At 41.0% G+C, this 13,638-nt stretch overlaps 1 protein-coding gene across 1 annotated transcript in view; it reads left to right on the plus strand.

Moving 5' to 3' along the window:
* Positions 1-4,754, plus strand: part of TRHR (thyrotropin releasing hormone receptor) — a 28,168-nt gene extending 23,414 nt beyond the window's left edge. Inside the window, exons 3-4 of the mRNA XM_042464907.1 lie at positions 2,885-3,271; positions 4,180-4,754. Of these exons, the coding sequence (XP_042320841.1) occupies positions 2,885-3,271; positions 4,180-4,188 (396 nt within the window). The 3' untranslated portion in view covers positions 4,189-4,754. The remainder of the gene's footprint in view (positions 1-2,884; positions 3,272-4,179) is intronic.
* The last annotated feature ends 8,884 nt before the right edge of the window (positions 4,755-13,638 follow it).

Here is a 13,638-nt window from a genome sequence, read left to right on the forward strand (position 1 = left end):
CATGCCTAGAAGTCACTCAGTTGGGGAAAGATATGTTGTGATCGGCTAGGTGATCTTTTGGATCCAAAGCAAGATGCTAAAAGAGAGGTGCTACTGAACCTCAGAAATGTCTCTTTGACTAATACAGCTTTCCTTAACCAGGTACTTTTCAGAAGCTTTGGACTAAGCCATAGTGGTTGATGAGTCTTGGGAGATGAAGTCCCAAAAATGTAATACTGTATTTCCAGTATGCAATTTGGATAACCAGCTGCTTCTGGGAAAACTCTACCCAAGGCATAGGTCTGTTTTTTGGGCCGGTTACAAACCAGCACTTGGGACGTCCACAGGACGTCCCATTTTAAAAAAGGGCCGTCTCTTCTAGACGCCCCTGGATCTAATACGGACTCTTTCCATACAATATGGCGCCGGCCATTCCACATGGCCGGCGCCATCTTTACGTATCGGACACTGTGCGTCCGAACGTGTCGCGGCGCCTGTGATGTTGCGAATGCGCCCCTGGCGCCTCGCGACGTCACAGAGGCACCGCAGAAAGAAGCTCCAGTTTGGAGCTTCTTTTTTGCTCCGTAAGGGAGCCGCGCGGTGTGGCTGCGATGGCTCCCTTATGGAGCAAGCGGCAGCGGCGGCAGACCGCCTCAAAGCGGCGGTCTATAACCCGCCATAGTTTCAGGAAACTTTTGTAGTAATTCCTAGATGCAGAAGGGTCAATTCATTTGTTTTTCTCTTCATGATCAATCTGGAAACTAACAGAAGAAGAATCATGTGCATGAAAAAAAGATTTGCATACACTGAACCATCAGAAAGCTAAGGTGTCATTATTTCAGCCACCTATGTGAACAATTGTGGATTTGGGGATATTTCGGACTTTGGAATTCTGGATAAAGGAGACTTTATTCATTTTAGTTGGCTTCTTCTACAAGTAAGTGCTTATGGGAGAATAACTTCAATAGACTGCAGAGCAGGTGTGTCCTGAGTACCTTTGTATGTCTTTATACCAGGTAATTGTTCCATCACAAAGTCCCATTTGCAATTACATTAGCAACTAGATGTTCACTCCAGATCAAATGGAGCACTCTTAATTTAGTGCATGAGGAACACTAAGTTCAGCCTTGTGACTGGTTAGATTAAAATGATTTTGCTCATTCTCTGGACTGTTCTTTCAGCAGACAAAGTGCTACAATCACAAAAGCACTTAAATTGCTTATGATTGGCTAGTGTCACACAACTGGCTTAACTCTCTTGACTAAGCGCCTCTGGTATGCAGAGGTTTTGCATAGGTTAGGCATCTATGTCATATGCTTCTTCTTTTTGAAAGTCTGAGTCACCACAACATGTTTTTATTAGTTGACCCAGGCTATGTTATAATGATAGTAAAATAACTGATGGTGCCGAAGTAGAAGGGCATGTTCTGTTTTCAACCTCCATGCCCCATAAAATCTAATTAGGCCCTATAGCAGAGGTGAGCAAGTTCTAATGGTTTGAAGGTCAATTTTTGCTTCCAAGGCTTAATAGGGATTACACTAGAAATGTAACATACCCTCTCCCCTCCTCCAAAATGCAAAATATAAGCAAGACATGGCCAGATACCCACTTCTGGTTTGGGTGTGGGTTTATTTGTAGTGGCTGGGTGACTTTGAGGAGCCTGCATCCCATTTTGCCTCTAAACCACAACTCTGCAAGGCAATTATAATTAGGAAGGGAAAACAAAAGTGTTTGTTTGTTTGTTGTTTTAAAAACCCTACCTTGCTTCAGGGAATGCTGGAGCCTAATAAAACACAAAAATGGCCCAAGAGACACTTTGGCCTGCAGGTCACACTTTATCAATCCCTGGACTATGGAGGCTGATGGTGGTAGTAGTGGTTCCAAAGCATCTCTAATTATCACACAGAAATCAGGCAAAATGGGAGGTTTGAACACTGATTATCCCATGCAAAGCACAATATCGCAACTAAGATTTTCAGATAATGTCACTATTAAACAGACAATAAACAGCAACAAATCATTCATGGGTAAATCCCAAAAATGATTTGTTCCTGTTTATTGCCTGTTTAATAGTGGTGAGTGTGAAAATCTTAATTGTAATATCATGTTTTGCACGGGATAATCGCTGTTTAAACCTCCATTTCCCCCTGATTTTCCCCGAGTGATAAGGTCCTAAGAAGAAACTGGCACTATGAAACTGGGAGTGTACCCAGAGGGAAGAAGCCCCGTGCAACCACTGCCTTCTAGAAATGTTTAATATTTATCTGCTCCAGATGTCAATAGGAGCTAAACAGCTTCATCCAAATGGACATGGGTAAGACTCAGAAAATCTAACTCTAGAGAAACATATATAAATTGGTGTCCCCGTTGTGTGATATACGGTTGTGGATCAAACAAACATGTACTCTTTTGTTAATGTTTCACAGTGTGTGTGTGTGTGTGTGTGTGCGTGCACGCGTGCCTGTAACAAACATTTTACTCCACCCTGGTGCCTTCTGCTTTGAGTTTTCTGACTTTTCTCCACCATCCTTCCATGCCAGCCCCCCTTTCTCACTTTCAAGCCAAAATACCACCAAATATACTTGCAAATGAGAAAAGTTGATGGTGATGATGGCAATAAGCAGCACTGGGAGGAGAAAACATGCTCAGAGATACAAAAATCTTTATTTGCCTTTCCTTGACCAAAATGAGACTCCTGGACATGTTGGATTACAACTCCCATAATCTCCACCCATTGTCATGGATGATGAGTTTCTTGTCCAAAAACATCTAGACAGCCACCAGTTCCCTCCTCTTGGGCAAAAATGCTAAGCCTTTATCTTATCTTTCTTTCCTACATCCCATTCTTCCACTTGTTACTCATATGTTATGCACTTCTTACTTTCTTTTTCTTCCCTTCCTCTAGGTTACCAAAATGTTGGCTGTGGTTGTAATCCTGTTTGCTTTTCTGTGGATGCCCTACAGGACCCTGGTGGTCATCAACTCTTTCCTGTCTCAGCCTTTTCAAGAAAACTGGTTCTTGCTCTTCTGCAGGATCTGCATTTATCTAAACAGTGCCATCAATCCTGTGATTTATAACCTCATGTCCCAGAAATTCAGAGCAGCCTTCAGAAAACTCTGCAAATGCCAGAAAAAGCAGTCAGAGAAGCCCTCCAACTACAGTGTGGCCCTCAACTACAGTGCCATCAAGGAGACTGACCATTTCAACACAGAGCTAGAAGACATCACTGTCACTGAAGCTTACCTGCTATCAGCAAAAATATCTTTTGATGATACATGTGTGTCCTCTGAGGTAAGAGATCAGAACAAAAAAATTAATAAATTCACCATCCAACAAGCTCTCCTTGCCTGAGCTATTTGGCTTGTTCCTGAACATAAAATGTTCTGGAGTACTTCCATCTTGGCATTGGCTAGACCCAGATTAGTTTAGTTTGAACAAAGTTGCTCCATATCCTATTGGTTTTGGAAGCTGCAACAAGGAAGAAATTCATCCTTTTCCTGGCAGCTTTGGGTGCTGATAGGATGTTACGAGGAAGAGGGAGAGGAAGCAGCAGGGGGGAAGTTGGGAAAGATAGTTTGAGAGGAAAAATGGTTTAGTGGAAAGAGAATGGGGGATGAGGATGGTCCTGTCTGCATTTGACTCTAGTGCTATCTACCATTGACATGTGAGCCATTACTAGATTACCACTGAGAAAATGTATCCTTTGACCAAAAAAAATAAAAATAAAAAAATTACAGACCCCTAGCTTATGAAATGGTTGAGCAAATATGTCCATGTAATTTCTCCCATGTTCAAACTTTTTGAATGTTTTGGTAAATTCTAATGGAAAAAAATGAACTAAAACAACATTTACACCTAGCCTTAGCTCACACTGAGTCAACCCTGTATAAACAGAAATAGCTACTGCTTGGACAGGGTGATCTCTGGCTTGCATCTGGAGCCTTTTAAAGCAATGGCCTAGCAATTGCAGGTAGCAGTTTTATATAACTGGCTCATCAAGCAGCATCAGAAATGATGAATATGATGCATCAATCCCAGAGTCCTATTACAAAACTACAAATATCGTAAATCAAGAGTTCAGACTTTGAAGCTATGCTTCTATGACCTGTTTGTTGGGGGTAGTTTAGTTTGTGATGGATTGGCTCATGCTTTCTAGCTCTGACATCTAAAGTGACTCATGCCTCAATTTTTCATTTCAGGTGATCTGAAGGTGGAGGAAGCAATATCTCCTGCTCTGTTCTGCTTCTTCTAGTTCATTTGATCTCACAGAATTACCTATTTTCAGGCTGTCTATTTCAAATAATGTTTGATGTTATAAAACTCATTATTACCAGGGCTGTTTATATCACATGGAATCCATTTTATAACATTACAGAATTGCTTGCTTTATGGAAACAAAGAGGCAAAAGGCAAACATACATGCATAGTTACTCATGTGTTCTAACATTAATTCGAAATCATGTGCTGGGGAGGGGGGGCATCATTACCTGGGTTTACTTTGGACTGAGTGATTTTGGTTGGCAGACCTAATTGTTTTTTTCTTCAGATAGTACAAATCTTTTAAAGTTTACTTTATGCCTTAGTGTCATCATATATGTCCAAGACAACATGAAGGCAGACAACAACTCCCATTTTTAAACTGCTTACAAGTCCCACCTGCATTTCAAACATAGAGTCCTTTCATATTCCATATTTATAGCACTATAGTTCCGCTTTAACTGACTATGGAATCCTGGGTTTTATAGTCAAAAGAGCAAGCTTGGTATAGTGGTATGAGAGTTGAGTGTTTGAGTGTGACTCTGGAGATCAGGGTTTGTTTAAATTATTGCTTGGCCATGGACACCCAGTGCATGACCTTGGACAAGTTACATGCTCTCAGCTTCAGGGGAAGCAATGGCAAACCGCCTCTGAATAACTTCTGCCAACAATCCCTATGATAGATTTGCCTTAGGGTCTCCATAACTTAGGAATGACTGGATGACACAACAACAACAAGGCACTGGAGCACCCTGTTTGAAGATTTTACATACTCCTCCCAAAATGGCGTATCCCAGAATTCAATAGGATAGAACACATAACAGTTAAAATGATATATTATGAAAGAGTGCATAGATCCCATGCATACTTTGTTTGCAATTGGATGCAGTTCAACAATTTGGCTCTCACCATAAAGCTGGTGGTCCAAGCTGAAGGAGGGAAAGGCCATCAGCAAAATGGGCAGCTTGATTAATTCCTATATTGGATTAATCTCATCACATGACAGCTACTGGCTCCTGTGTCAATGGGCTGTATCTCTTTTTAAACATACAACACATTTAGAAAACATCTCTAACACACATCACATCACACATCATAACACCACATCCTCAGATAATACTAAAAACAAGGAAGGACAAGACCCACGGCTGATGCCTTAATGAATATCAACAGCAAGAGCAATCAGACACCTCAACATCCAGTACAACCAAAACACAATGATACTTAGAAGCTAAGATTATTGGATCACACTTTAGTGTTTGGTGGCTATCCAAAACAAAGAGGAATGCTCCTTCAGCATAATCACAAACTGCACTTAATTAAAGCATTGCAGGCCATTCTTCCTGATTCACTTACAAGGTCAAAAATCTTGAAGCTAGAATACCTGTTTCATAATTACAGCCATGCACCTATGCTTCACGGATAGCACTATAGTTAAAAAGATATATGAGAAGACACGGGAAATATTGATTTTGGGTATAACTAGATATGAAAATATGGCTCCTCCCTTATCCTGATAAGCTTTCACCAAGGTGAGATAAACAGGTGCAACCCAGTTCCTACTCATGAATTAGTATGTGAAGATTTTATTAATCTGGAGGAATCACCTGAATCAACATCATTCTTGAACCAGGGATTTTTTAAAGAGTCCAAGGCAAATCCAGATAGATGGGAAAAATATTAGATACCTTCATATGATCCTAATTTACACAGCAAAAACATGAGGGGAAACTTCCCCAAAATGTAGTACATGGGATGCTACAGGAATGGGATGTAAACATGGATAGTGAAGAAAATAAAATTTGTTTAAAAAATACTTGCCCAAAGGAAGTTTAAGTGACCATATTCAGCCGAAAAGAAGTGGCTGTCCAGGGGGAAATCATCTCACCAAGGGAAGCTGTGCCTAAAGATCCATGTCTTCTGAGCATGGTCCAGCCTGTCTGCATGGCACAGCCAGGCTGGAATACAAATAACAAGTGTCATCTTGTTATGGATGATATCATAATCGAAGTAGAAAATGATAAGTCATTTGGGGCAGATACTAGGTGTGGAGGTAACAACTCCACATAACAAAACAAGGGAATAGGAACAAATTACCTTCTCCATTTCTGCAACCACCTTGAGACAACTGGTGAATTAACATTGCCTAAGAATCCACAGCAACTCCTCATACTTAACTCAGCTACCACCTCAGATTTCCATTATGGGATGTTCTCATGGAACGTGGCCAGACTCACAAATAAGTTACAGGATAAAAAGATAACTAGCTTTCTAATGAAACACACAGTTATTAGCCTGCAGGAGACTTGGATTTGCTCCAGCCAAACTGATGTTAGTCTTGAAGGATATGAACATTGGTTGAAACCAGCATGTACAGTGGCAAAATAGAGTCAACCTGTGAAGTAAGGCGGGTTACAGACCGCCCGTTTGGGGCGGACTGCACCCGCCCCTTTCCCCGGTGTATCAGGGCCTCAGCTGCCAGACCGGCAGCCTCCGAGGCCCCGATCCGCCGCTTTCCAGGCTGCGGGGAAGTGGCAAAAGGCCACTTCCCTGCAGCCTGAAAAGGGGTGTCCTTGGGGCTTCAAGCCCCAAGGACACCCCACGGCGGCAGGGAGGAAGAGAAAGGGGCCGCTTGGCCCCTTTCTCTCTTGCTTCGCTGGGCGCAGCCATCTGAATGCTGTGCCCAGCGACGCAAAGCGGTGCCGCAAACCAGGAAGGAGCTCCGAAATGGAGCTCCTTCCTGGTCCCCGCAAAGGGCGCACTAAGTGCCCTGGCGCGGACCGATGACGTCACGTCCGCGCCGCCTCGTATAGAGGCGGCGCAGTCGTGACGTCATCATGGCGGCCCCCATGTGGAAGGGGAGCCGCCATTTTGTATGGACTCAGTCCATACTAGGGTTAGGGGGGTGCGGAAGCACCACACCTTCCTAACCCTAGTACGGACTGACTCCGTACTTTCATGGCGGTTTATAACCCGCCTAAGTATCAGGGATAGTCTAAGTTCCTGGGGCATAATATCCATAATGCTAAATAACTCATTTGGAGTTGTATAAATGGTTTTAAAACCACAAATAGCAGCTTGGTGAAAATGGTGGGAAGATTGTCCAGACCGAGATGGAGAGGGGATTAACTCTTTCCTCCTATGCTAAACTCCCAATGAAAATTGATTTCTTCCCTGTAGATATTGTTTGGTATGGGATCAATATTCCACCTGCACCAATAATGGGGTGCCCGCTTCCTTCCTTCCTTCCTTCCCTACAGTTTGTGCACAAACCCTGCAAGCATGTGAGTGCATGCATGGCTACCCCCCCCCCCCCCCCACACACACACAGAGTCCAGGAGAAATTGTATGGATATTTCTCCAAGCAAAGGAACTCAGGGGAAAAGAAAAGGCCTGCAGAGCTGGAGGAAATGAATGTACTTAATAGAGAAGCAAACATTTAGACTTGGTATATATTAGATTCTCCTCAAGAGTTATAAAAAAGTATTCACAGAAGTATTGTCCTCCTGGATTTGAATATATATAATCTGGTGGACAGCTATTCCATTTTTCATATGTACCACTATTTTACAAAGATTAGAATGTAATTACAGGGAGATCTCAAGAGCAGAATGAGTGGAATAGCTTTTCACTCCAAAGGAAATGGCACAGAAAATTTAATTTTCTAAGCAGTGCCTGTATATTTCTGTACCTTCCTTTGAGGGATCAAGTGCCTGTTATCTTTTAACCCTGTCTCCCATTTGCTATTTGACCAGTTGTTCCTTTCAGGAATTAATTGGCTTGGTCCAGAGTTATTAGATTTTTAATTTTTTTATTTCAAATTGTTTGGAATGTTGTGGGGTTTTTTTAAATGTTTGAAATGTTTTGATTAAGTCACACCCTGAAATTTTCACATATAAGACATTTTTTAATATATATATATGAAGGGGAGAGCCAAGTTGTATTCACTGGCTCCTCCTCAGGGCTCCATCCATACAGTCTGAAGATTTGAAAATGTGAAATTTCTCTAGGAGTTTATCCATACTATACATTTAAAACCACTTGCAACCATGGTAACTGGCAAGACTGCATCCTATGGAACATTGAGATTGTACATGAGCTCTCTTCTATCCACAGATGGGACATTAGGACCAAGGGCAGCATCTTCCACAACCATTCAAACACAATGACTTACAGATTTACTTACACAATGACTTACAGAGTTCTTGCATTTCTCAGTGAAAGCTTGTGGCCTTGATGTCAGTGGCCAGCGAATCTGGTCCAGTTTTCAATTTTGAGTTTTAAGAAGATATCTAGGGTGTTGAATTCTATCCACAAATAGATTCAGCATCTTGGATAATTTATTAAAAGTTCAGATTAAGACCTGAACCAGATTCACTACTCTGCTGACAGGGGAACTACCACTGCTTCGCCAAGACTCTTGAGTCTGAGCAGGCATACCTCTTCATCTCCAGAAATGGATACGTAGGTCAGACCTGGAAAACCTGTCCTCCAGATAATGATGACCTACTGTGCATATCAACCTTCTCTGTTGACCCTGTTGGCTGAGCAGATGGGATTCCTGACTGAATTCCAAAAAATATATATATATATATATATCTAGAAGGCCACATGTCTCCCAGTAGTGCAATATATTCCTTCAATTGGAACAGGAAATTAAGTCAATCTAAAATTCTCATTTTCCCATTTCACATAGGTTTTAATTAATAGTTTCTCTCATTGCTACACCTCTGTTTCCCTCCCCCATGTTGAAGTAGAAGCAACATATTTGAAAAGAAAAGAGGAAGAAGAAACAAGCAGGTGGACCTTATTGAACAAGAATTTCAGAAAGCACAAAATCCCCAGAAAGCTGCCTCATGTCAAGAAAGACTGTTTGTTCATCTATCCCAGTGTCACCTATGCAGTTCTTCAGGATCACAAGCAGAGAAGTCACATTTGTTGTTGTTTTGTGTCTTCAAGTCAACTCTGATTTATCATAGGGTTTCCTTGGCAGGTTGTATTGAGAAAAGTTTTCCCATTGCACACCTCTTAGACTGAAATAATGTGACTAGCCCAAGGTCACCAAATAGGTTGAGCAGGAATTTGAACTGGTCTCCTAGTCCAAGACACCAACCACTGTACTACACTAACTCATTTTGGCCTGTTACAGACTGCCAAAATAAAGCTCCTTCGGGTCTCTTTGGAGGTATGCTATTTAAATGATGCATGGGTCCTAAGAGTCTGGAGGTTGCACCAAAACCACACTCCATTCCTAAGCACTGAGTGCAGCTTTGGTGCAGCTTCTGGATTCTTAGGGTGCATGCATCATTTAAATAGCATACCGCCAAAGAGACCCGAAGCAGCTTTATTTTGGCAGTCTGTAACAGGCCATATTTTGCCTTACCAGTTCTTTTAAAAGGACATGTTATGAACTGAATCTGGGATTTTTTGTAAGCATAGTATGAGTTTGGCCTATTTTTCGTTCTCTTGAAATAACTTCTAAATGCACCTCCACAGAAATTGTGCCATCAACTGTGAAAAAAAATGAATTTTCTGTTATTTTATGGCATATATTACTCAATCACAAATTGTTCTACTGTATATTAAAATAGTAATGGAAGGCAGAATACTAGATATAGTAACTTGTTTAATATACTGTACAATAGAAAAACATCTAGCCATTATCATCATCATCAAAGCAAAATCATCTGGCACATAAACATCTAACACATCCCAAATCACATAAAAAAAGTGACTTACACAGCACGCCCAGAGCATGTAATGGAAAAGAAAATGGTTTATGCCACTTGATTTCTTGTGGAACAAATATGAGATCATCACATTTCTTCTGACCGTAAAAATATTCAATACATAATGAATATTCAATGAATACTGAATAGGTGCTCACTCCCTTTTCAAAGTAATGGCAAATATATTAGACATATTCAGTGATGCAAAGATGCCTGAACTAGATCAAAATACGGCAGATTGTTGTTCGAAATTCAGGTGAGAAAAAGAAGGATACACTGGAGAAACACAAACATCCACTCCATGCCTTGCATTTAGAGAAGAATGCCCTTGCTTGCATATAGCCCAAACAGCACCATCCATGCACAATGGGAACATATCAGCAAATATGGGTAAATGTTTAAAAATATGAAAAAGAAGGGAATGACTTCAAAAAAAAGAAAGTCTGATGAGTACCTTGAACGGAAACATTCCATACTGCAATAATTTGTGGCAGGTTCTGATATCATTGAATAATCATATGGAAATATTGGAGATAAATATCCCAAAACTTTATCGCATCAGAACCTGTAATGTTCCCATAGAGTTCCGAAAACGTTCCATGGCAGAATGATCTGGGAACAGGACTCCTCGCATTTGAGAAGTAATAACGGGATGATAACGTAAAGGGAACACATTATATCGCACAGCACCCCCTTTGACTGGGTGCTTTTGCCGAGTATGTTCTCATATCATATCATATGATTCTGTGTATATGTGTGAGATATATATATATATATATATATATACAGTGGTACCCCGGGTTACGAAATTAATTCGTTCCGCGGTTAATTTCGTAACCCGAAATACCTTCGTAAGCCGAATTCCCATAGGCGCTAATGGAAAAATAGCTCTCTGCTGCCCTCCGGTGGCGGAAAATAGCGCCGCGGTTTTTTCGTAACCCGAAGAAACCTTCGTAAGCCGAAGCAATAAATCCCTATGGGATTTTTTCGTATCCCGAAAAATTCGTAACCCGGCGCATTCGTATCCCGGGGTACCACTGTATATCCATTATACACACACACACAAACACACACACATATATATATACACATACAGATAGAAAGATAGATATACATGCATATACATATCTCACACGCGTGTGTGTATATATATATATATACACACACACACAAACAAACAAACAAACATGTGTGTGTGCGTGTATCCATAAAAAATAAAAACTATTCACATGTAAACATTTGTTTAAATATGATGTGGGGGGAAACATTTCTGCTTTGAGGAAAACCATTTCTACATGTTAACATGGCACCGCGTCATACGCGAACGAGCAGTAGGCTTTTTGGACACTCTAGGACTGCAGAGGAGAAAATTGTCTCAGCCAATCAGGACATGAGGACTGACAGAATGGATATAAGAACGGATAAGATTACTGCACTAACTTTTCATGTAAGGGCATGATAACGTTCCATCTTTCTGAGAATTGTTTTTCATTGTTCTCACCCTGGAACACTGTTGGAACTCTTTGAGCTCAGAATGGGAACTCGATGGGACCCTTACTGTGCAGTAGACTTCACTACATTCTATTCTCATTCAGTTCCTAGAATGTTATCATAACGCTGTGCGATAAAGTTCCCAGACTCATTGGAACAATGCAACTGTTGTCACATTATGACTTCCCTTGGCTCTGCTGAGGTTAACAGTGAAAGCTCTGGTCTCAATAAACCTTGTCTCTTAAACCATGTTGGAAATATGCAGTAGAATAAGAGGAGGAAAGACTGGTTCTGTGTGAGGTAAGGCTAAATCTAGATTTAACTGACCATGCCAAAGAAATAACAAAACATTCTCAGTTTAAAACTCATCCAGTGTAAAACTCTGCTCAGCCTTCCAAACCTGTTCAATCTTTTCATGAAGACCTATAGTGAGAAAGGGACTATTTTCCTACCAGGCCAGGGGTGAGTCGTCCCTTGAGACTATTTTAATAGCCCCTAACCCCTCTTCCTAAAGCCTCTTTTCTTAAGACTGAGGCGGCTTACAGACCGCCATTTCGGACGTCCTCAGGATGTCCCAGTTTGAAAAAGGGGCGTCTCTTCTAGACACCCCTACTCCTATTAAGGACAGAGTCCATAACAAATGGTGGCGGCCGTTCCACACGGCTGCCGCCATTTTGACGTAGCGGATGCTGTACATCCGCACGTTGCGCCCCAGAAGTGACATTGTGAGTGCACGACTAGTGCCTCGCGACGTCTTTTCCGGGGCCCAGGAAGGAGCGCGATTTTCGCACTCCTTTCTCGGAGCGTCCGGGAGCCGCGCGGTTTGGCCGCTGTGGCTCCTGGACGCTGCAAGCAGCGGCAGCGGGAGACCGCCCCAATCCGGCGGTATGTAACGCGCCTGACTGATTTTTAATTTTTGCATGAGCTTTTGTGGATATAATCCAACTTCTTTAGATCCTTACAGTGTCTTCCTTTCTGCAATGCTGAATTTGAGGACAGAAGAAAAATTTCACTGAGGGCAGAATTCTTGGGGGGGGGGATGCCCTCATTTTTCAACCTCTATACCTACACTTCGTTGCAGAGACCCCTGCATTGCTTCAAATCTAATAATAATAATAATAATAATAATAATAATAATAAATTATTTTTACCCCATTCCTCTGCGCAACGCAATAGGGGCAGCTTACAACATTAAAACATACAAGTCATATGTTTTAGGCTTAATTCTGGTGGACAGGTATCTATTCAGAAAATACCTGCTGGAAGAGATCTGTCTTAACAGCTTATAAAAAGCTGTTTAGAGTGGTAATGTGACAGATCTCATCCGGCAGGCCATTCCATAAACATCAAAATGTTTCTCCTAATATTTAATCAAGATGTCCCATCATGTAAATTCATTTGGTCCTATACTATGAAACAAAGGGAAATGGGGCCCATGTCCTCTTCCATGTGGTAACATTTGAAGACTCATTTCCTTTATTCTTAGTTCCTAATCTTATGAAGCAAGACACTGTCATTTAGAGCAGGTCTCAAGCCATCTGTAAGAAAGACTGTACTCATATTCTGGGCTTTGTCCTAAAACATGCCCAAATGAAAAGGTTCTAATCAGATTTGGGAAGCCAAATCACTCTATTTTGAATAAATAAAGATCAGGAATAAAACATTATGAAAAGAGTATATTTGCTACAAATTCACATGAGGCAACTTTGCCATAGCAGCTTTATATTTTGTGTGAATATATTTTGTATATATGTGGGAACGGAATTATTTATGCATGTAAAACCACAGGTTTGATGGGCAGAAATGGTAACTGTATATGAAAAAACATGGCTCCTTGGTGGTTTTTTTGTTTTTGTTCAAATTGATGTGATTAAAGGTATGCCTAATGTATTAATTTTGTTTTCATATTTCAAGCTTTGTGACAGTATCTGTGGGAAAAGTTTGCTTGTTCTAAATATTCTGATCCCTATGTTTGTGTTTCCCTTAATGAAATTCTTCTTTTAAATGTGTAAATCTGAACAAAATCATGGTACTGCTCATTTTTTATTTATACTTATAATATTTTACACTGGAGTGGTGTAACATAACATGATTTCAAACAGATTAATCTGGTTGCTTACTGTAGTAAGGAAAGTTTTTTAGAAGGATGAATTGGTGTTTTTTGAGCTAGGCAGCATGTAA

This window comes from Sceloporus undulatus, chromosome 4 (genome assembly GCF_019175285.1).
Source record: "Sceloporus undulatus isolate JIND9_A2432 ecotype Alabama chromosome 4, SceUnd_v1.1, whole genome shotgun sequence".
NCBI classification, from domain to species: Eukaryota; Metazoa; Chordata; class Lepidosauria; order Squamata; family Phrynosomatidae; genus Sceloporus; species Sceloporus undulatus.